The sequence below is a fragment of the Aotus nancymaae genome, unplaced genomic scaffold (genome assembly GCF_030222135.1).
Source record: "Aotus nancymaae isolate 86718 unplaced genomic scaffold, 86718_ANA_hifiasm-v0.15.2.pri h1tg000036l, whole genome shotgun sequence".
NCBI lineage: Eukaryota > Metazoa > Chordata > Mammalia > Primates > Aotidae > Aotus > Aotus nancymaae.
The window spans coordinates 24314272-24336492 of NW_026988450.1; the positions used below are offsets into that span (position 1 = coordinate 24314272).

The 22221-nt window shown below is 38.5% G+C and overlaps 1 protein-coding gene across 5 annotated transcripts in view; it reads right to left on the reverse strand.

Moving 5' to 3' along the window:
* Positions 1–2003: 2003 nt before the first annotated feature.
* Positions 2004–22221, reverse strand: part of JPH1 (junctophilin 1) — a 79298-nt gene continuing 59080 nt past the window's right edge. The window contains exons 3-6 of one of the 5 annotated variants that reach the window (XM_012450911.3): positions 21729–21847; positions 11578–12224; positions 4482–4577; positions 2004–4035 (exon numbers count right to left, since the gene is read on the reverse strand). In XM_012450911.3, the coding sequence (XP_012306334.2) occupies positions 4497–4577; positions 11578–12224; positions 21729–21847 (847 nt within the window). In that variant the 3' untranslated portion in view covers positions 2004–4035; positions 4482–4496. Of the gene's footprint in view, positions 4312–4481; positions 4578–11577; positions 12225–21728; positions 21848–22221 lie in introns of all 5 variants that reach the window. The other 4 variants (XM_012450910.2, XM_012450913.3, XM_012450912.3 and 1 more) reach the window with 4 other exon arrangements.

A 22221-nucleotide genomic window follows, 5' to 3' on the forward strand; every position in this document is an offset into this window, starting at 1 on the left:
ACTCTGCTATAGTAATATCAACTTAGAGGCATTAAAGAGCATATGATAGAAATGGGCTCATTCAACCCACACTCCTGCCTTGGATTCATGGTATTTGCCATCACATCCTCATGGGTGATGGGTGACAGTGTGGAATAATACTAGCCAATATGTGAAATGAAAAAGCACAAGATTTAGTATCAGATCTAGGACTCTGATACAGATTTTTATGACTTTATGGCTATGTGATCTTGTGCAAGTCATTTAACTGCAGGAAAACTTTCACAGGGAGATTGTAAGAATCCAATGAGACACTGATGTGAAAGCTCTTTGTAAAGCAAATGTCTCATATTCTCCTATACTGGAAAACACATGTTAGCACAGAGAAGGAACTCTGTAGGTGTGGTCTTTAATTTTCCCAGCGAGAAAGACTCACTTGTCACCACTAAAGCAAGGACATCCCATGACCCATGAAGTAATTAGCCGTTATAAAAAGACCCTTAGAATGGAGTCTTACTATATTTTTCAGTGTGTCTGAGACATGAATAGGAATTTAATAATTTTATCCCTACTTCTTTCAATCAGTTAAAAACATATACAAGGCAGTTACTGTGTGCCAGGCACTATAGTAAACATTTAACATAAATAAGGTCATTTCATTCTCACCATCACCCTGTGAGACCAGTGCTGTGACTATACCCATTTACTGATGAGGAAACCAAGGGCATGGATTAGAGAAGGATCCACAATCAATCATGACCAAAGCCAGAATTTTGTCTATATTGACAACATTCACCAGTATTCATCGTCTTCTCTATCTTTGCTATTTTCTCCTATTACTGTAAACCAGACCCCTATAGAGGCCATTGCATTTCAGTACCTTTGGGGTGAGAGCAAACTGTCAGAACATATAATTCTTAAACCTGGAATAACCAAACACAGTCTGATGAACTGTTACACTGTACTAATAGAATATGCCACGTCTACAGCCACCTATTAAGTTGGGAAGATGAGGCCATGTAACTTTCTGAAGCATGGCAGGAGAGCTGCAAATGGCAGGGAGGGTATGCCTGGGGAGCCTGCTAGCCACAACTCTTGAGAAACAGTTACTGCATTAAAAGGGCATGTAGAATATTTTCCAAACTTCCTAACCACACAAGCTTCACCTTAGCTTTGGCATCAGTGCTCAAAATGTGTGGCTTGGACAAGAATCTGGAATCAACAATCTCTCTAGCACCTTGTGCTTCCCTTCCCTGCTTCCAAAGTCTGTTCTGCATTCTCTTCCTTTAGGATTTGCTAGGAGACTAATTACTGAAGTTGAGTAATCTGTTTAGCCCTTGAGGTGGTAACTCTGTGCATTATTTATATGAGGGGCTCCAATATCTTAGCCATCAACAGGGGTGATGAATCTGGGAATTTAAAATCACCATGGCAGCTCCCTGGGAAGCTTTTTTGGAGATGGTCCTTTTATCATAGTGCACAGGTGGCTTCCCTACGTGTCGAGCCAGCAGCTTAGGCAGGCGTCTTGGATGATTTCAAAGGGAGCACAGCGGCTGGAAGTCCCTGTGGTGGCGGGTTTATTCAGCCCATATTGTGCTTAACCTTCCAGGAGTGCACCTAAGCGGCAGGGGTCACAGCAACATATTAATTTATTTGGAGCACAATGGTAAAAAAAAATTCTAATTAATTGAAAAGTGCCCATGTAGGAGGGAGATTTACTTCATGTTTTCTTTAAAAATAAGAGCAGTCTTTAAACTCTGGATAAGGCACTAATCCAATTAATGAAGGCATTAAGCAGAGCAATGAACCTTATTTTGCAAAATTATTTGAAAGGTCCAGGATGAAAGAAACGTAGAAACAATTGGTGGAGCAGTATAACTACCTTCTGCCACATGGTTTCTTTGAGCATTTTTTCCCTTCTATTTCTGCTGTTAATTTTTCAGCAGATCTCTTTCAACACCACCACCAAACCATTCCATATAACTCAAGACAGTAATTTACTCACAAAGAAAACACACCTCCACTTTATTAATAACCAACTTTTTTTTATTAGAGCAGATACAGTTGTGAAAACTGTACATTATACATTTTGGTTTCAAGGATTATAAATAAAGGAACTCACAGGTAGGGAGTTCTTTTTCACAGCAAGAAACTTTAAATAAAGTCATGTTTTATTAAGTACATTGGCAGACTTCATGTGCTGTCCAAAATGTTGAGTACAGTATAACAACCCATTAGAAAGAGCCTTCATGTAAAATACAGCTGTGCACATTTTAGAAAAATACCAACAATTTGAGCTTTGTTTTAAAAAAGCTTATAAATCATACATATATTTATAAATGGGACCAACATGCTCACTTTATAAACATATCCTCTATCTGTTACCCATTATTTCCAAAGCATTACACATTTTAAATAAACACTTAATAAGATTAAATATTTTATTATTTTTTTTAAAAAACCAGCTTTCCCAGCATAAGGAGCTATGGGATTCGGGAGGGGCGGTGAGAGTACTGAGACTGACACAGGAACTTTAAACGTTTGTTCTCAGGTAAAAACGGACTTTCCTAAATTTAAAAGTCAAAGCAAAATGTAAAAAATGAATATACAAGTTGTAATTTTTCATTTGCTCTCTTTCTGCCTTCTTCTTTATTCCATATTGGTCACACCCATGATTTTCAACATATTGCGCTTCTGCAAGAAACATCACTGGGTTACTACCCTGCAGGTGACAACACACTCAGTGCACATCTGTGCTAACAAGGGAATTGTGTGAACTGTCTCTTCTGCATTGAAAAGGTAGCTAATATGTAAAAAACAAAATCTGATGAAACCATGCAAATCATGAAAATATTTCAGAGTAGCTCCCCCTCTGCAATGTAATGTTTTAAAAAGATTTAATAAGATAGATACCTTTCCTCCCCTGATTTCTTTTTAAGTAATTACTTTGATAAAGACCATTTAGTTTCTCTACGTAAGCATGCTTCTGAATAATAAAGGGTAAATTGTAAAACGGCAAAACCCCAGAAATGTCAGAATGACAAAAGACTGCAAAAGACACATATTTGAAATAAAAATGTCTAAGCCTATAAAATTTGAAATGAAATTACAAAAGGACTTTGAAAAACAGGAAAGGCAGAAAACTGAGAGGCAGTGATTGAACAAGGTTTTATGTTCTACCTGAATGTATTCAACAGACATTTAAGTTGGAAAAAGAAAACAAGAAAGAGCAGAGCAGTTTATTAATAGCATCTTGCTTAACTTTCATGGGAATTAACACAGCCACCGACAAGATTTTATTTGGTTGTAAAATACGTCAGCAAAGAAACTGAATCCTTTAAACACTGATTACTGCAATCCATGCAACGTTTGGACTATACTTCTTAGAATTCTGTTGTCTTTCGCTTTTAAAATTTAGCACTTCCTAAGTGCATAAATAATTCACCTCAGTAATGTTAAAAATATTTAAAATTAAATTAGTTCTTAGGAAGGCATAGTGTCTTCAAATTGCTAAATTTTAAAGATAAATAACCTTTTATAAGTGTAGGAAGAATAAATGACATAAAAGATGGTATATTGCTATCAAAATAAGCACATTTTCACTAGCATTTTGTTGTTTCTTTTCCTTGAGATGCAACACGTGTATTTCATCCGGCCAGGACTGCAGGTGGTAGATGACTATACATCATATTTAAATAAACAGCAAAAATGAACAGAGTCGTGCACAAGCAAACGAAACGTTCTCTCCCAGAACATTCCAGGAGATGTTAAAGCAGCAGGTCATGGCATAAGACTGGTGAGTGATGCTGCTACCTATTTCTTCTAATGAGATAGGAGTGAATGTTGGAACCACGTCCACAGCAACACAATCCTCCGACCGCATTCCTCGGGCAGTCGTTTCCCCAGCTCCCTACTAAAAACGTCAGATGGTAAAATAGTAAGGCAGCTGTTGACTTCCATCAAAAAAAAAAAAATGCAGCTCCATACATTTCCAGTTTAGTCACACTCTGCTAGGACAGATGGAGTAGCCAATGCCAAGAACTTCGCCGGATGGGGCTGCTTCAGCAGATTTTAAAAAAGAATTATTATTAAGTTTTGCTCTCCAACATGGCTGTGTGCTTCAGCTCCCAGAGGACCCCAAAGCCACAAAGCATTCCCAGGGGAACCGAACAGGTCCTCTGGCTGAATTTTCCAAGTTTCATCTCTCTCGCGATCCCATCCTAATTCCAAGCCTCCTTCCCTGTGTGAGTCTGCCTGGGGTCGGCCATTTAAAGGGCTGACGGCACCACTGCAGAGAACTGTGGGCTAACACCACTAGTTGTCATGACTTCACTGAAGGGTCAAAACAGTTATAGCATTAAGTAACTATGTTGAATCACATTCAGGCATAGCCAAAATTAAAGTGAAGGACAATATGTCATTGTTAAAAAAATAGCAAATTTGAACATGAGAAAAGAATGTTATTAACTATGATTTTAGATAGAAATTAAGGCGATTCTTACCTGTCCTAATTCCAATCAAGTTAGAAAGTGAACAAAAAGAATGGCCAACCCGATATTCAACAGCATGACAAGGACAATCATGATTGAATTAGGGCCCTGAAAATGAAACAGAACAAAATAATTGTAACTTTTCTATGTTAACATCAAGATAGCACCAAAGCCAATTACTGAAAAAATAAGAAAATTAATACGATTGCAGTAAATAAGGCATAAAAGATGATAGCAGTTCCAAAAGGTATAGACTAAAAATGGCAATGCTATGTTTAGATGGAGACATTTCAGAACTTTCACTTAAAAATGAATCCAGGCTTGAATTGGTTTAAAAATGTTTTAAACAACTGATCTCCCCCAAGGAAAAATTCAGGGAAAACTCAAAGCGAGGTTCTCTACCTCTTGTTTTCTCCCTGGTCCTCTGTTTGGACACCACCCTTTCCATTAAGTAAAAGCTGTAAGTGAGAAGTTGGAGATGTTCAGAAGTTATCTTCACCCCTAGCTTTTAAAATTTTTCTAACCACAACCACAACATTTCAGAAATCAAGTTATATTTTACAAACTACAGGATCCGATTTTGATAAATATCATAATACCAGATAGTCCAAGGGCCCCAAATTTTACTTGTTTAAACAAACCAACTTCATATAACCCATCTTTTCAGATCTGCTCCTTGAAGAAGCCACCTTTATTACAAAGACATGATGGTGGTATTTACTGTTAAAATAGTGTCTAATTCTTATATAGCATTAAAAGTGTTCTAAACTGGCTTTATGAGGCAGGTAGTTTTATTGTCCTTATTTTACAGATGAGGAAACAGTGGACTCCATTTGGATGTTGAAGGAGACTATACTGAAACAGTGGCTTCAAAGGTATTAATGTTTTTGGGATGTGGGGTAAGTGAATAAGGGAGACTGGAGCTGTCATTAGTCAAACACTCATCAGTTAGGGTCTAGGGTTTGAGTCACTCATCACTTATCAAGAAGGTCTCTTCCCTGACTTGAGGCCACATCCCCATGGTAGAGGTTAGAGGACCCTTCTCTTTCTCTATAATAACATGTTTCACACTTCATTGTTCTTTGTTGTTTAACTGCTATTTCCCCCCACAAGACTCGGAGCTTCAGTAGCAGGGGCCCTGTCTTATTCCCAACTATGTACCCAGTGCACAGACACATGACATTGCCCAATTCATTCAGGCAACCAATATTTAATGAGACCCTACTATCTTCCAGCACTTTTCCAAGTGCTGTGGATATGGGTTGTTTTGGTTAAAGACAAGATCTTCTGTCATCCAGGGTGGAATGCAGTGGTGTGATCTTAGCCCATCATGGCCTTGACCTCCCAGGTTCAAGCTATCCTACCACCTCAGCCACCTGAGTAGCTGAAACCACAGGTGCATGCCACCAAACCTGGAGATGAGGTCTCACTATGTTGTCCAGGCTGGTCTCAACTTTCTGGCCTCAAGCGATTCTGCCATCTTGGCCTCCTAAAGTGCTGGGATTCCAGGTGTGAACCACAGTGCCTGACCCAAATGTGGGTTGTTAAACAAAACAGATTAAATCACTGAATTAAATGAAGAACAAATGGGGTAATGAGTAACATGGGAGAGGGAGAGGAAGTAAACATGAGTCCCCTTTAAGTGGGGACTATTTAGGAAGAGGAAAAGCATCAGTTCTTAAACCCCAAGTAAATGGGAGGAAAATAAACATTTATTATAGGTTTTTATAATGCCGGACAGTGGGCTAAGCATCTCTGAGTAGATTTTTTTGTTGTTGTTTATTCTTCACATGTGATTATTAGTTCCATTTTACGGAGCTTAAGAGGATAAGTGTCTTGCTCTAGTTTCCTCAGTCAGTCGGAACATATTAGAACTCGAATTAAGCTTTAGTTTGGCCATTTCGGAGCTCCATGCTCTTTTCTCTATAAGTCTATTAAAGATGCAGGCCTTAGTTTAACGCCAATTTCCCATTAAGTTCTTAAAAATGACATTTTCATCTATATTCTTTAATTTCCACAGTATCAGAAAAATATCAAATTTTGATAATAACCAACTGCTCTTTTAGAATAGTTGTGTTCTAAATTAACAGTAGAGTCCTAAGCTGTGCAACTCCTCCATTATAGTTAATTTAGAGCATAGAAATATTACAGGAAATTCTTATAACTCAGAAAATAGTGGAGATGCTCTTTCAATGCCACAACCGAGAACAGATTAAGGGAATGGTATTACAGGCTGAGCATCCCTTACCTGAAATGCTTGGGACCCTAAGTGTTTGGGATTTCAGATTTTTCCTGATGTACAGGTTGAGCATCCCAAATCCAAAATTCTAAAATGCTGCTATGAGCATTTCCTTTGAGCATCATGTTGGTGCTGGAAAGGTTTCAAATTTTGGAGATTTACAAAATTTAAAATTTTTGTGGATACACAGTAGTTGTATCTATTTATAGGGTATATGAGATGTTTTGATACAGGCATACAATGTGTAATAATCACATCAGGGTAATGAGGTATGCATCATCTAAAGGGTTTATTCCTTGTGTTCCAAACAATCCAATTATACTCTTTTAGTTATTTTATTTTTTGAGGTGGAGTCTTGCTCTTGCCACCCAGGCTGGAATGTAGTGGTGCGATCTTGGCTCACTGCAACCTCCACCTCCTGGCTTCAAGTGATTCTTCTGCCTCAGCCTCCTGAATAGCTGGGACTACAGGTGTTCACCATGATGCATTGCTAATTTTTGTATTTTTAGTAGATTCAGGGTTTCATCACGTTGGCCAGGCTGGTCTCGAATCCCTGATCTTAAGTAATCCCAGCCTCCCAAAGTGTTGGGATTACAGGCGTGAGCCACCATGCTCGGCTCTCTTTTAGTTATTTTTAAATGTACAATTAAATTATTGACTATAGTCACCCTGTTGTGCTATCAAGTAGTAGATCTTATTCGTTCTATGTTTTTTGCGTCCATTAACCACCCCCGTTCTCCCCACGTCTTCACTTTCCTTCCAGCCTCTGGTAACCATCCTTCTACTCTCCGTCTCCATGAGTTTGATCGTTTTAATTTTTAGCTCCTACAAATAAGGGAGAACATGCAAAATTTGTCTTTCTGTGCCTGGCTTCTTTCACTTCACATCATAACCAGATTTGGGAGCATTCTGGAGGTTCCACGTGTACTACTATATACTTAGATTAGATTTTGTTCATGAGTGTTTTAAGAATTTTGGATTGTTTCAACCCTTCTGGGCTAGTGGATTTATTTTATAATTCTCAAAGCTAATTTAGTGCTATGAAAGATGAGGAAAAATACACCTGGTTAGAACAATACAACATAGACTTCGGTGTCTTACAGTGGACCCAGGAAAGTGAAATAGCAGAGAACGTCCCTTCCATGAAGACCACTTCTAAAGTCTAAGGGGTACCTGAACCTTAACTCCCATTTAATAAATCCTTATAAGATTCTGTGAATTTATCTAATCCCTTTGAATTAGTATTTTGAATCTGTATATTCTCTTGATTTGAATTTAGTTTACTATCTTTTCTTCAGTTTTTAGCTCACATATCATTGTACTGGCAATCCAGATTCAATGAATAGTTAATGAGTGCTTTATCCAAAATGAAACATCCATACATATATATTTTTTCTATTGTACACACACATTTCTCCTGTATATATTCTAATATATACACACATATATATTTATCCTACCAGGGTAGCTCCACTTAGAAAACTATTTTTAAAGGTGACTCAGTGAAGATGAGAGCAAACTAGACATGAAAGAGTCAAACAGCAACCAGGTGAAAAATAAAAATCCAGGATGCTATGTTCAGTGACAGATACCAAGCCCTGGCCTCGGTGTTCTTTATATATCTAGGCACAGGATACAGGGTAAAAAGCTCTAAGGTAAAGAAAGTCCCATAAATATGACTGTGGTGACCAGTTATAGCTTAAAATAGCAAAATGAAAAAAAAATCAGTCTTGCTTTTCAAGACTGACTGGGACAGGTGTAATACAAGAAGCTGTAGCAGGGCAAAGGGTAAGTCTTGATTGGAAGAGAAATTTTCAGGCGGTAAGAAAATAAAAAACAGGAAAGCAAAATACGGAAAGAAATCCTAACAAATGAAATTAATTTTTTTTTTATTTAAGAGATTCTCACTCATATTTATAACTGTGAGGAATTTTCTGCTAGAAGAGTTATTATGGTTTATGTGAAATCTAAAGCTTCTCTAGTTAGAAACACATAAGAGCAAAGTTTAAGTATTAATAGCAAAGTTTAATTATACATATTTACCTTTTCTTGGGGTGAGGTTCAAACTCGATTTGATGGGGATGCTTTAAATTTTACACAAATTCAAAAGAAAGATTAGATAAACCACAAAGCAAACTTGGAAATGAATCACAGGAATAGCTGAAAAAAAAGGGCAGTTGTTTTTCAGAATGGGCTGAGATACCTAATTGGCAAACTCCTCACTTGTCTACTTGACGGTAAGATGCTAAAGATGCCTCCTCTGATCCTACCAGAGTTGTCATGCTGCAAAAAACCTACAAAAATCTCAGGATCACGTAGAATGTGTGCCCCTAGGACATGAGTCCATATGCAACCATTGCCCACAGGGGTGACAGAAATTTCTTGAGGAAAATCTTCCTCAAGGAAGAAATCAACGCCACAGCCTCCCTTCTCCTACCTCTTATACTCAAGTTAACTAATTTCCTGTGTTAGTCTGTGTCCCAGGAGATTTTCTGTATTTCTAGGCGATCAGTATCCAGGGTGATCCTGAGGATGGATCAAATCTATTTGAGTATTTCTGAACTGCTTATGCTTCAAGTAGCATTGTGTTGAAACAAACATCATTATAATAGCCAATGTTTTTTGAGCACTTATTCTGTGCTAGGCACTATGCTAAGAACTTCTAAAGTATTAACTCATTTAATCTTCACAACAACCCTGTGACAGGTACAGATGAGGAAACCGAGGCACAAAGCAATTAGTAAACTGTCCAGGGTCACACAGCCGGTAAGCAACAGAGCTGAGATTTGAACCAAGGAAGTGTGGCAACAAAGTTCACGTCTGTGAATTTTAAAATTATTTACAAATGTCTAACTTCTACAGTGTCTTTTTCTTAAAACTGTATGTAGTACTCCACTGTCTTAAAGGTCATCCACTGACAACTTTTATGATGACTGTGTCACTTCCTAACTCTTAGGAGTAGGGAAGCCAGCTTTCTGTTATACTATTAGGAAGACAATGTTAATTGTTAGAGCCACATGAAGGTGTCGAGTCAATCTTGAATTTTGCAGAGGCAGTCTAAAGCCCAGGGTGGCTGTGGACCTGCTGGGGTCTCCTTTCCCCCTTGGGGTGTAGAGGGGAATCCTAAGGACCAACCACTGTCATGGAGTATGGTTGGCTGACTCAAAGTATCAGAGGATTCTGCACATAAGTAAAACAGATTTTTTTTTCTAAATGAGGAGGCTGTGAATTTACCAAACATATATATATATACCACTGCTTTACAGAGAGCCTCTTTCAGGTAAGAGCTGGGTAATTCAACATTTTTTCCCCCTATCACAGCCTAATGTATAGGACACTGGGGCATATGCTTCCCCTTGTAGAGTTCTAGAAGTCAACTAAAGCCCACAAATGGGTACTCAAGGTGTAAAAAACATGGCCTTGCCTTGTTTGAATTTTCCCCCTTGTAAATCAGGCAAACTAATATTAATATATGCAAGGCCTTATTAACCTGAGGATAAACATGCTGAAAGTCAAATGAGAAGTACCCATTACATTTAACAAATTCAATAGTGGTTATTATAGTTGTAATATCAAGATACTGACATATTAATGATAAAAAAAATCTTTGAATGCTTACTGAAGAGTCAGAGTCATAAAGTTAGTCTGTTTTGAAAATAATTTTTCTCCATGTAGGTGGACTCTTAGGAAGTTAGCCAAGTTAATCTGAATAATTTATGTTTGGCTAATTAAAAAGTTGAAAGTTTGAAAAAAAGAAGAGAACCAGAACTAGTGTTTTATAGATATTAGCACAATAAATGCACTTAAGAAATTTCAAGCATAAGTTAATTGAACAGAGAAATTTTAATTGTTTAATCCTGTGAATACACAGACAAAAATAAGAAACTGATGGCTGTGCTATATTCTTGTTGGCCAAGATACTAGTTCGCACCATTATGCAAATATGTCTCTGTAATTACTAGTGAACACAAGGTGTGCAACGTTTAACACTTCTGTTCTAAAGGGATGTGACCAGCTCAAGAGGTCACTGATTAATTTTTTAATCAATAATTAGTTAGCTTCAAATTTTATAAACTCTATAGAATTTGATAAAATACTAATTGCATATATTATTCAAAAATTCTCATTTGAAAGAGGGTATATAAAGATTTTTCAATAACACAGAGCTTTTGTGGCTGAATAATAAATATCTTAAATGCTCAAGACGAATTGATACTAATAACCCGCATCTACCAGAAAAATGAAATTGTAAGAGTTCTCACACATTGAAGACAGAAGACCAAAGAAATTCTCTTGAACTGTTGGAAATTTTTAGTTCTCTTTTGGGAAAGAAAAATGTTCAAGCTGCGAAGACTGGCTAATGAAAATCTAAACTAGACATGTATGAGAAGAATTCACAAAGGCTAGAGGAGACTTTCTTTTGTGTAAAGATGCTAAGCGCTGTGGGGAAAACAGGAGGGCTAAGAACTTGGTGGCACCCTTTTCCTAGAGTTCTGAGAGCGGCTGGCTCTTGGCAGGGGTCATGATTCCTTTCCAGCAATCAGAGAGCAAGCTACCAGGAAGCTCACCAAGACACACTGTTAAAGCCTTGCTAAAATGTGTTAAGATGCTGTGCTAAGCTGGTCAGGTCTTACCTACCTGAATTACGTCTACAGGGGGGCTAAGTGAACACAGGGGTGGTGGGGGGAATTTCTGCCTGGAGAGCTCTTTGCTGTCTCAAGCTACAAACGTGTTATGTGCTGCTCTAAACAACCCTGTGCTCCTAGAACCTTGGTTAGCTTGGCTGTGATCAAGATGCACAGTCACCTCACATAGCTAGCTGAAAGAACCAAAGGGAAGACAGAGAAAAACAGTACTTGCAGGACTTACTGAATTGGCTTCTTTTTCCAAAGCAGGACATGAATCATTGCTTGCTGGATTCTTTGGTATAGCAAGTTCAGACTTCTTAGCTTTTGGCTCAGCTTTGCTTTCTTTGGCAACTGGTTTTGTCACAGATTTGGAGGGACTCCACTTGTTAGCGGATGGCTTGTGCACCAGTGCTGAGGAAGACTGGCTGGATCCATCGCCGTCCTCCACGTCTACTGGAGGGTGCTGGGGGGCATTCAGCTTCACGTAGTAGCCGTGATACTGAGAATGCAGCTCCCCATTACTGGGGTTAGGGGTGTGGTGGCGGCCAGAGTACTTGGACTGGGGCACAGCCGCTCCTGCCTCCTTCGTGGGAGCCTTTGACATCAAGGGCTTATTGACAATGGCCATCACCTGCTCATCAGCCACACTCCTTTTGTCTTGGTTGAGTCTCGCCCCTGAGCTGGGGTTTTGCTTCTTCACGGGCTTTGGGGAGGAAGTGGGAGAGTGGCTGTGCATGGGACTTGTCTCAGGAGATCTTGGGGGTGTCGTGCCTTTGCGATAAAAATGAGGAGATTCCTTTGGTGTAGGTGGCTTTTCTGGTACCTTTTCTTCTGGATTTTCTTTAGCATCTACACCTTCCTGAAATCTCTGTTTGACGTAATCAGGGCCTGCCAAAAAAATTAAAAAAAGAGAAAGGAGGTGATAAAAAGTAAGGCTTAAAGGTCTGTACTTTATATTTTGCTAAATCAGATTAACCTTTTCTATTTTTAAAAAGATATATTCATAAGTCTTTGACTAAGTACACATTTCATTTTCTAGGGGAAAAGTTTATTTATTATGGAAAGGCTGCTTTTAAGATAATACAGAATATAGACAGTTCTGGTTTCCCTAATAATTACATTCTTTCTGCCTCCTTGCAGAATACAGAGGCAAAATTCATGTTGATGGAACACTGGTCACAATATCATAATTAATCTGCTTATTCAAATTATGTGGTGTAACTAAGACATAGGAAGTATATACTTGTATAAGGAAATAAGCTGACTACTGTATGTGTGTGAAAATTTAAAGAAGTACACTGCAAGGGGAGAACCTATAGATGATAACATTTTTAATGATCTGTCATCACTCATTAAAACTTCCAAGTTTGAAACAGCTTCTGATGCTTAGGTTGCACTACACAAAGTCACTTCCATGTAGCCATTTACAGCTATGGAAAACATGGATTTGCACAAGAAGTGTTTTGTAGGTATCAAAGTCAAGACAAGGCAGTTGTCTGGTTCTGTAGCTTCCAGATTTTTTTTTTTCCTTTTTTATATACCTCAGGATTGTTTATAAAAATCATGTTATTTTTTATAAATGGGAACAAATTTTCATTAAAAAAGTGGCTATTCTTCTAAGAGAGGAGAAAAAAATGGAAAAATAAAAACAGCAAAAAAAGCGTCCCTGCTGCATTGTGATTTTATAGGGAGTGGGCTGTAAAGAAACAGGATGTGTGCCACAAGATGTCCAGGCCCTGGGAACTCAAGGAGGCCTGTGGTCCAGAAAGGGGTGGCTCTGGGGCTGAGACAGAGGCCTCAGACTTCTTGGGCCTTCAGCTCTCAGCAAGTCATGTGCATACTTTGGCTACCACTCCACCCATCTGCCACTTTTCTCCTCGTAAGGTGAGGTCAAGGTCACATGCAACGCAGTTGGCCCTCTTCCTTGCAAATGGGCAGAAGCTGACAATAATCTCTTGAGTATACATGGAAGACACTGTTCCCACCGACATGCTTATAGAGAGCTGACAGGCTCGTGTCAATTCCACAGCACTGCATCTGTTCATTTTCCTTCCTGCCTTCCACCCTCAACCCCAGACAAACTCACTAAAAGATTTACAGAGGGCTGAACACCAATTATCCTTAATTATGAAAATACATACTGCATACTTATACTTTCAATTGCTCTTTTTTTATGGTGGTCTGAGTAATAAGTTATTGTAATGAGACTGCTATTTAATTATACAAAGAATTTTCCAAAATTTAAAGCCTCACCAAAATCTTAGGGAGTATGTGTTATTATCCCCATTTTACTGAAATGGAAACAGCTATAGCAGCTGAGAAATAAAAAAAATCACATAGCTCCCATGTCTGTTTTAAGAAAAAACATGATGCAACACATAATATTTTAAAGCCAGCGACAAGAATTCCTGAGCACCCACCATTGCAAGTTATACTCAGGGCACAAAACATAATAGTATTATCACAGTTTCCACCTTGTAGAAGATACATCCACACCTTGGGATTCAAGGTGCCCAAATCTGTCAAGATTGCACATCGACAATTGAGACTTGCTTTCTAAACTGGGTGAGTGCTCCCTTTATGTAATTGACAATTTTCTTTAAATTCCTCCATCCAAAATGGCAGTGTGAATTCTCAGGCCAGTGAAAGGTATCTCGAATGACGAAAAGGGGCAACTGCAAGCATTCAAAAGGTGATGTCCTTCTGTTTCTGAATTCTTTCTTGGTGCTGTGTGTATGGACATAGCACCTAGAGGAAGCAGAGCAGCATGAGCACAAAAAAGTGGTGTTCTCTATTAGCCAAACTATCCCTGCTCTTTAAAACTCATCGGGTCATTGACACTGGTTTGTCATGGAGAAGCACCTTGTGATCAACTGCTGATGTATTTTAACAAAATCCCTCTTGTTCTGTGATAAAGTATATTCTCTAATAGATCTCGATGCAGTGTGATGCCTACATACTTTTCCCTCACTTCTCCACCCAAAATTTCACTACAGTTGGTTTTCTTTGTGCTTTACTGATACTTGACTTCATAGCATTACTAAAATACCCATCTAGGTATGGTAGTGAATGTACTGTGCAAAGATAATTAAAATAGTCAAGTGTCTTGGAGACAATGGACTTTTAATTTAAGTCACTTAATGCTGAAACAATTACACGAAATACAAAGTACTTTTAACATCTTTGACGTAAGAGATAAATGCAAGTTATTTTTGCAAAGAAAAACTGACAATATCTGTTAAGATTAAGGCACATAAAAGCAAATGTTTAACTTAAATATACAGAAAAGAGCGAAAAAATAGACTCTGGTGAACATTATTTGTTATACATTCCCAAAGTTGGGGGGGAAAAGATAGAGTCACTGTGCCCTGAGAAATGAAGCTGTCACAAAGCCCATGCGTTTCGTTTCAAAGATGTGAGACCATTAAAGCATAGCTTACAAATTTAGGATTTAAATCTTTGTGATGGCCTCATCACAAAAATCATTTGTTTGAGGTGATAAATAGGTTAATTAGCTTGATTTAATCATTCCATATTGTATTAAGAAATTGTAACATCACTTTGTACTTCACAAATACATACAACTATGACTTATCAATATATACATTAAAAACATTAAGATGTATCCTAGTGACCGTCAGTACCACTAGCCTTTACAGCAAAAAGTAGATTAGAAGCAGAAATGGGAGGTGCTTTGACAGATTCTAACAAAAGTGACAGCTATCAGCAAAGGATGAGACTGAGGAAGCATTAACAGCTACAAGAAGCCATTTATTTGGCAGAAACTCAGGCAATTAGATAATGGTAGCTCCCCCAAAATTAATAGTAATAATTTTTAAAAGTCAGACTTTAAAGGAATGTGCTTTAGTTATCTGAAGAAAAAGCAAAAACTTTAATACTTGAATGCAAAATTCATTTTCACATGCTTTTAGTAAGTAGTGAATAGAACTCTCCCTACCTCTTAACTTATACTACCTATGGATAGGTCAAGGTGAGAATGATTTGGCCACTGGAAGAATTTATATTAATGAACTTATGAAGCTAAATTTTGGATTCCATTGTAAGTATTTCTTATGATATTTATGAACTCTCAAATACCAATCTAATTGCTTTTTTAACCTTTAGAAATTTGATGTGTCACCTCTTTGGACACAGTTTTCTTGTCCTAAATGTATTAAGAAAGGCACGTCTTAGATGATTATCATGTCCACTCTGCTAAGTTTAGGTATACACACTCCAATTGATCTGTAGGGCTTCTGATGATATTCAAAATATGTTGAGATCAAATAATTTACTAGAATGGTAGAAGTACATTTTAGCGTCAACTTTCACATTTAAAAAATTTCTAGCTTTATTATTCATTCAAAAAATGTCTGGGTAAGAGAAAAAATGTACTCCCAAGCAGAGTCACCTATGCTTGCTGCCTGTCAGAGCATCTGAGGTGCTATGCCCGGAGATCTTAGTAAGTATAAATTGAAGCCTAGAAATATTTATGTTTAACAAATGATCCAAGTGATTCTAATGCACTGGGTTATAGGCATTTGACAGCATGCAAGAAATATGTTGAGTAGAGGTGGACATAGCACTGCCTTACATGACTATATCCCATTGGAAATGGTTCCAATGTGTTGCAGTCATGGAAGGCCTAGCCAACTAAATGAGGATATATGGTTAGATTTTCCAGAGGAGGATTAAATGCTTTTAAAACAAGACATTTAATATAATGCAGAAGACAAGTTTTTCCTGGACTATTTTCTCTTGGAAGGCACATGTTGTGCCTGCTACTTGTTCTGTGTCGTAAATGTGTGTGTCAGCATTGCAAAGCCAGCAACATAAAGCTGATGAGATGCAGCAGTTCATTAAAAAGACTAGTCAGAAAACTGCCAGGGAGGGAAATTATGACAAATGTTGATAGTTGTTGCAGTCAGCATTTTCATCTGTTTTTAGACAGTATCTATGAATCCCAAAGGATTTTCTCCTCCTAGAGACTCACTGTGAGGAAGTCAGATACAGGTCACCTGCTCACAGATATGGCTGCTACACAATATGAAAAAAGAAACAACATTCAGCTTGTTATCCACCAACACTCAAAGGTTACTTGTTACAGTTGGCACGAAGGCTCAGAACAGATATGGCAGATTGTGGCAGCAGGGTATCCAGCTAGTTCTTCGGAGGTGAGTCTTGGTGGGCTGGCTCGGTCAGGAGCACCATAAAGACTTCCCAAAACAAATGTCTATGAGGGCAGTGCCAATATCAAATGCTTTGTAGCAATAAGAGTAGTCATTAAGTGGAAATTAGACATTTTCTATGGAGACTGACAATCAATGAAAAGAGGACCAGACTGAAAGAGTCTAAAAAGATTGTGTAACTGGTAACAGGATCACTTGTGTTCAGTATGGGAAGAATGCTCCTTTCCTATAGGACTTCACAGTCCCATCTATAATAGTCCTGCAATTCTGTGACCACAGCCATAGTGCTCTGGTCTGCAAACTGTGGGACATCCTTTCCAGTACCTTGCACTTGGCTGGCACTGAATACCCATTTGTGAAACTGAATGTACCGGAATGAATACGTGGTATGAGTAACCAGCAAACTCATGAATTATTAATTTCATGTCAACTAGTGGATTATTCAGTTTCCCTTTTTAATGAAAAAATTTATTCAGAATTTTGGGTTTGGAAGGTGAGCATAGAAGTCATCTATTCCAAGATACTTCCCTTTTCTTAACCACATCTATGACATATTAATGATAGGCCTAGACAATTATGTAATGAAGATACGCTTTGATTTCTAAAGTCTTCTAATTCGTACCAGAAATGCAAACTTAGTTAACACTGGTCCATAATAAGCTATGCTAAAGACTTCACTCTAAATAATTCATGGACTGTGTGTATGAGCACATTTACACTTAAACATGGGAAGACAAAGCTTGTTGGAAATGCTACCCAGAGAAGCAGGCTGACTGTCTCCCAAGAGGGCTCCAAGTACTAAATTCACCACATTCCAGGGCAGTGTTTTAATTTCTTTAACTCATGCTCAGCCCCTGCCCCCATCAATAAATATAAAAATTTTACATGCTACTTAGTATCACTTGAAATTAAAAACAAAATGAATATCTCGATCAAAAGGAATTTTTAAATCTTTTTTTTCTTTTGAGACAGAGTCTTGCTCTGTGGTCCAGGCTGGAGTGCAATGGCAACATCCTGGCTCACTGTAACCTCCACCTTCTGGGTTCAAGTGATTCTCATGCCTCAGCCTCCCAAGGAGCTGGGATTACAGGCATGTACCACCATTCCCAGCTAATTTTTGTATTTTTAGTAGAGATAGGGTTTTGCCATGTTGGCCAGGCTGGTCATGAACTCCTGGCCTCACATGCTCTGCCTGCCTTGACCTCCCAAAGTGCTGGGATTATAGGCATGAGCCACCACACCAGGCCTAAAAAGAAACTGAAACAGTGGGAGAAAGAGCCACAAATCTAGTCTCCTGATCTTCCTCAAGTGCCCCTGTCCCTCCTGCTTCCTCAGTGGTCACCCTCTAAAGCAAGCTTGTGCAACCCATGGCCCAACACAACTTTGTAAACTTTTCTCAAAACATTAACAAGTTTTTTTTGTGATTTTGTTTTAGCTCATCAGCTATCATTAGTGTTAGTGTATTTTATGTGTGGCCCAAGACAATTCTTCTTCTTCCAATGTGGCCCAGGGAAGCCAAAAGATTGGACACCCCTGATCTAAAGGCTATGTCAGCTTTGCTGGCATAGAAACCTGATTTTACCAGCATTTTGAAGTAGAGCCATCCCTTGGGGCAGACTCACATTACCAAAGCTCAGAAGACTGATGTACAATCCTAGAAGGCCAATTCACTAGTTTACAATGAGCAATGTAAATGTCACATAGGTCAAGGGACTCATGCTGATACCACCAGTACATGCTCTCCCTGTTGGCAGACCTCCACGGAAAGCTCAACCAAAATTAGAAAGTTACTGGTGAACATGGAATGAGAAAAAGAAGCATGAGCTGAATCAAATATCTAATGGCATCAAGCTGGGCTAGCCTGATGCATCCATTTCCTGAGTCAGGATGATCTTGCCAGTAAAGCCGTATGCCGCTGGGCTGGCCTGGTTCCCCGCATCCTTCCCCATAATAGAAATGTCCTTGCCAACGTGAGAGCAATCCTCCAAGGTTCTGGCTCAGGCTGCTCCTCCTCTGAACAGTGTTGGGATGAACACTGCCAATTTTTGCCTCTGTGACTCTCTTTTTTCTATACTTCCTTGGTATATAAAAATTGGTGACCAATTTTTCCTTCGATGTTTTAATAACCCAATCTGGTTACAAGGAAATCTTGTGGTTCTTAAAGCCATCTTATTACTTAGGATCACCTGATCTACCTTTATGCAGTTTCAGGGACTCATTTTCAAGTAGAACTCTCAGAGGGCAATCTTCTAAGTTCTTGGGGGATGACTCACTGTGTCACTCCCACTAATGGCAATTTAGGTTTCTGTGTATGTACACAATTATTTATATATACATTCACAAATATCCATTTGCATGCTTTTTGTTTATTAGAGCTTAACCCTTTGAGGGAGAAAGCCATGCCACATGGCTATGTTTTTTTTTTTTCTTTAATGACAAAAGTTATTCTTTAATTTAAAAAAATTTTTGATTAATCTACATATAATTTATTAGCAACTTTTTTTTCATTTTTTGCTTTTATAATCAATGTTTTTTTCCTTAGTTTCTAACTGAATTATAGAACAATACAGTTTTAAACTAAAAAATGTAAGCTTAAGATGGAAAATATCTGAAAATACTGCCAGCTCCTGAAAATAGGTAATTTGCCATGGAGTGTTCAACATGTAAGCTATGACAGGCATCCTTTATTCTAGGGTTAACAACTTCTACACACGAACACTGCATTCCAAACAATGGAGACTTTTATATCTGAGATATGTAAATTAAACGGCCAGCCTAATTTAGAAGTACTTGAAAGCCCTTTTCGAAAATGTCTATCTGATTTGCTCACCCTGTAAATGCAAAGTGGAGAGCATGAGTTATGCTCCCTTGAGAAGATCAGTAATACCCGCGATAGAAAAGGCTTTCTATACAGTTGCTGAAGGAAGTGCTGGCTATGGGTCAAAGAGGGCTGCAGCCTCCACCCCCAAGCTCTGGTCTCAAATAGACCTGCTGTCGTCCATGCTACAGTGATGTATTCATTACTGATGGACAACTTACTTATATGAAACTGTTTTAGCTAAGAAAAGGGTGGAATTACATTTTCCCACAATATTTTTTTCCCTTCAAGTGCTTTTATACCAGAAAAGGCTTTTAAAACCATTCAATCTGAGAAACCGAGATGATCGTTTGTATCATTTACCTCTTGGTAACAACTAATAGAAATCTAAAGGGACCCCATTCCCCAAAAGAATTAATAGAACTGCGAAATTACCATCTGTAGACAACAGTGAGTTTGTTTTTTTTTTCAAAGTCGCTCAAGCCCAGTGTCTCCTGATCAGTCAGGTTCTTTGCAATGGCAGCACTGCTAGGGAGGAGAGAACAAACTCTCCTGGGTGGCTGTACTCTCTCCCCAGCCCTCATGTCCTAGAATAGCTAATTTGCCAATGAACTTAGGTATCAGGGAAGTATGAGTTCATTTCACACCAGAAGAGAGTTTATTCCTACCAGAGGTCACTGCAAAAAATGGAAAGGTTCCTTTTTCTAAAAAAATGCATATATATTCAATGATTGAAATCTCAACCAGAGGCTTAAAAGAGATGCATGTGAAAGAAAACACCCTTCTCAGTAGTTGCTTTGGACTTGAACTCTTAGAGAAGTCACTTTGTGATGATGATACCTATCATTCAACAACCATTCTGGGTCCCTCCCAAGCCTTTCCCTTATAAAAACTGAATCTTCTTTGCTTGGCCTTTTACTGTGTTCTTTCTTTGCAGGAACCTCCTGCCCCCATTCTCCAGGTCATTTCTCATTGCTCCATCCTCAGTTATACCCAAGTTTCTAGCTTTCCTATGAATCTTGCCATTTCGTTCACTTTGACTTACGTTGTTTGTTAGGACTCAGTGATACCATGTGGGTTCCAATAACGTACACCCCTTACCAGAACCAAATATGTTTCAAACAGCTACCTCATGCAGGGTGCTGGGCTAGGGACAGGATGCTAGTTATACAGCTTGATTTAATAAAAACCAATGTGGAAAAATTCTTTACCAAGAAATGTAACTTTTCATAGAAATTGAGAGCATTTATTTTGGTTTCTTTACCTAGAAGTCTGTTGATGCCTCAAACGATCATTAGAAAGATGTTCTTCAGAAAGCAATGGAGAATATATATATAAAAAGGTGAATACTGCCTTTTCAAAATTCAAAACAAACACACTACTATATTATAGAAAGGAGTGAAGAGAGTCTACTAGGAAACTACTAGAAAGTGAATTTAGTATTTAAACCTATTGCAAATATTTGTTGATTGCTATTTGGTAACATCTGAGAGGCAGATAACCAGGATCAATTTTTTTGAGGTTGTCACTTTTGTGTGTTTTTTCCATCATGACATGCATTTTCTTCTTAATCTGTGCAGATTAATCTCTTTATTCTGCTTTACTTCCTAACTACACTCCTTTGAACTTTAGTTCAGATACGTTAAAAAAAAATAATCACAGTACTGACTGGCTCGTCTCTGACTGCTAAAAGTGCCTCTGAATTTGGGGGTATTTGTTATAGAATCTGTGGCTGTCACGAACACAATTTCTTAGAATCAGATACTTCTTTTAGATTCTTGTCTAGTTTACTGCTATCAGCTCAAATTTTGTTGGTCATATGTAGGGGGGAGGAAGGGCGATACCCTGGGGAATAACCCATCTCCAGGGCTAATGCTCAGACTTTGGCTGATATTTATTACTACAGTTGAACATTCCTAATCCAAAAATCTGAAATGCTCTAGAATCCAAAACGTTTTGGGCACCGGCATGATGCCACAAGTGGAAAATTCCACATGTGACCAATGGTCACAGTCAAAACGCAGTCAAAACTTTCTTCTGTGTGCAAAACTATTAAGAGTATTGTGTAAAATTACTTCTGGGCTGTGTATATAAGGTGTCTATGAAACATAAATGAATTTTGTGTTTCAACTTGGGTCCCTGCCTCAAGAGATCTCATTATGTATATGCAAATATATTGAAATCTCAACAAATCTGAAATCTGAAACACTTCTGGTCCCAAGCATTTCAGATGAAGGATCCTCAAGCACACGCACCCCTGCTTGTTTTGCATAATAGTATTGCTGGGATTCAGGAAGCACAGACTCTTACATTGAAAGGAAAAGGAAAGAAAAGCAAACCAAAGCCAGTGCTCCTGCCTCGCCCGTCAGAGGAGCACTGTTTTACCTGGTTGGTAGAAATCAGGCGACAGCTCCCTGGCCACAGCTCTCGCGATGTCGCACTCCTGGCGAGCGGCCAGCGCGGCCTGGTCAGCAGCGTCGGCCTTTGCTCTGGCGTGTGCAGTCCTACGTGGGGCACAAAAGGACAAGTCAGCACAGGTGACCCCTTATTATAATACTTACACAGAGACAAGCAAATTGTAATCTGGGAAAAGAAATGTTAATTACGATTATGGCCCGATACCCACAAGAGGAAAAATTTTAGAGTCCTATTGCTGTGAGAGTTCAGTGAAGGTGACCTAGATGAAAGTAAACTACCCATGAATTGCCTCATCCCTTCTCTCAAGGGAAATGAAAAGTAAGAGCAAGGTCTGTGTAGCTTGATGCTAAGTGTGGTTTTCAAAACTTACTGGAACAAATTTCCTGTTGACTTTGGCATTCCTCCCCACCCCTAAAATTATGGAAAGTAGAATTAGGACATAGGAATTAATACAGTGTTT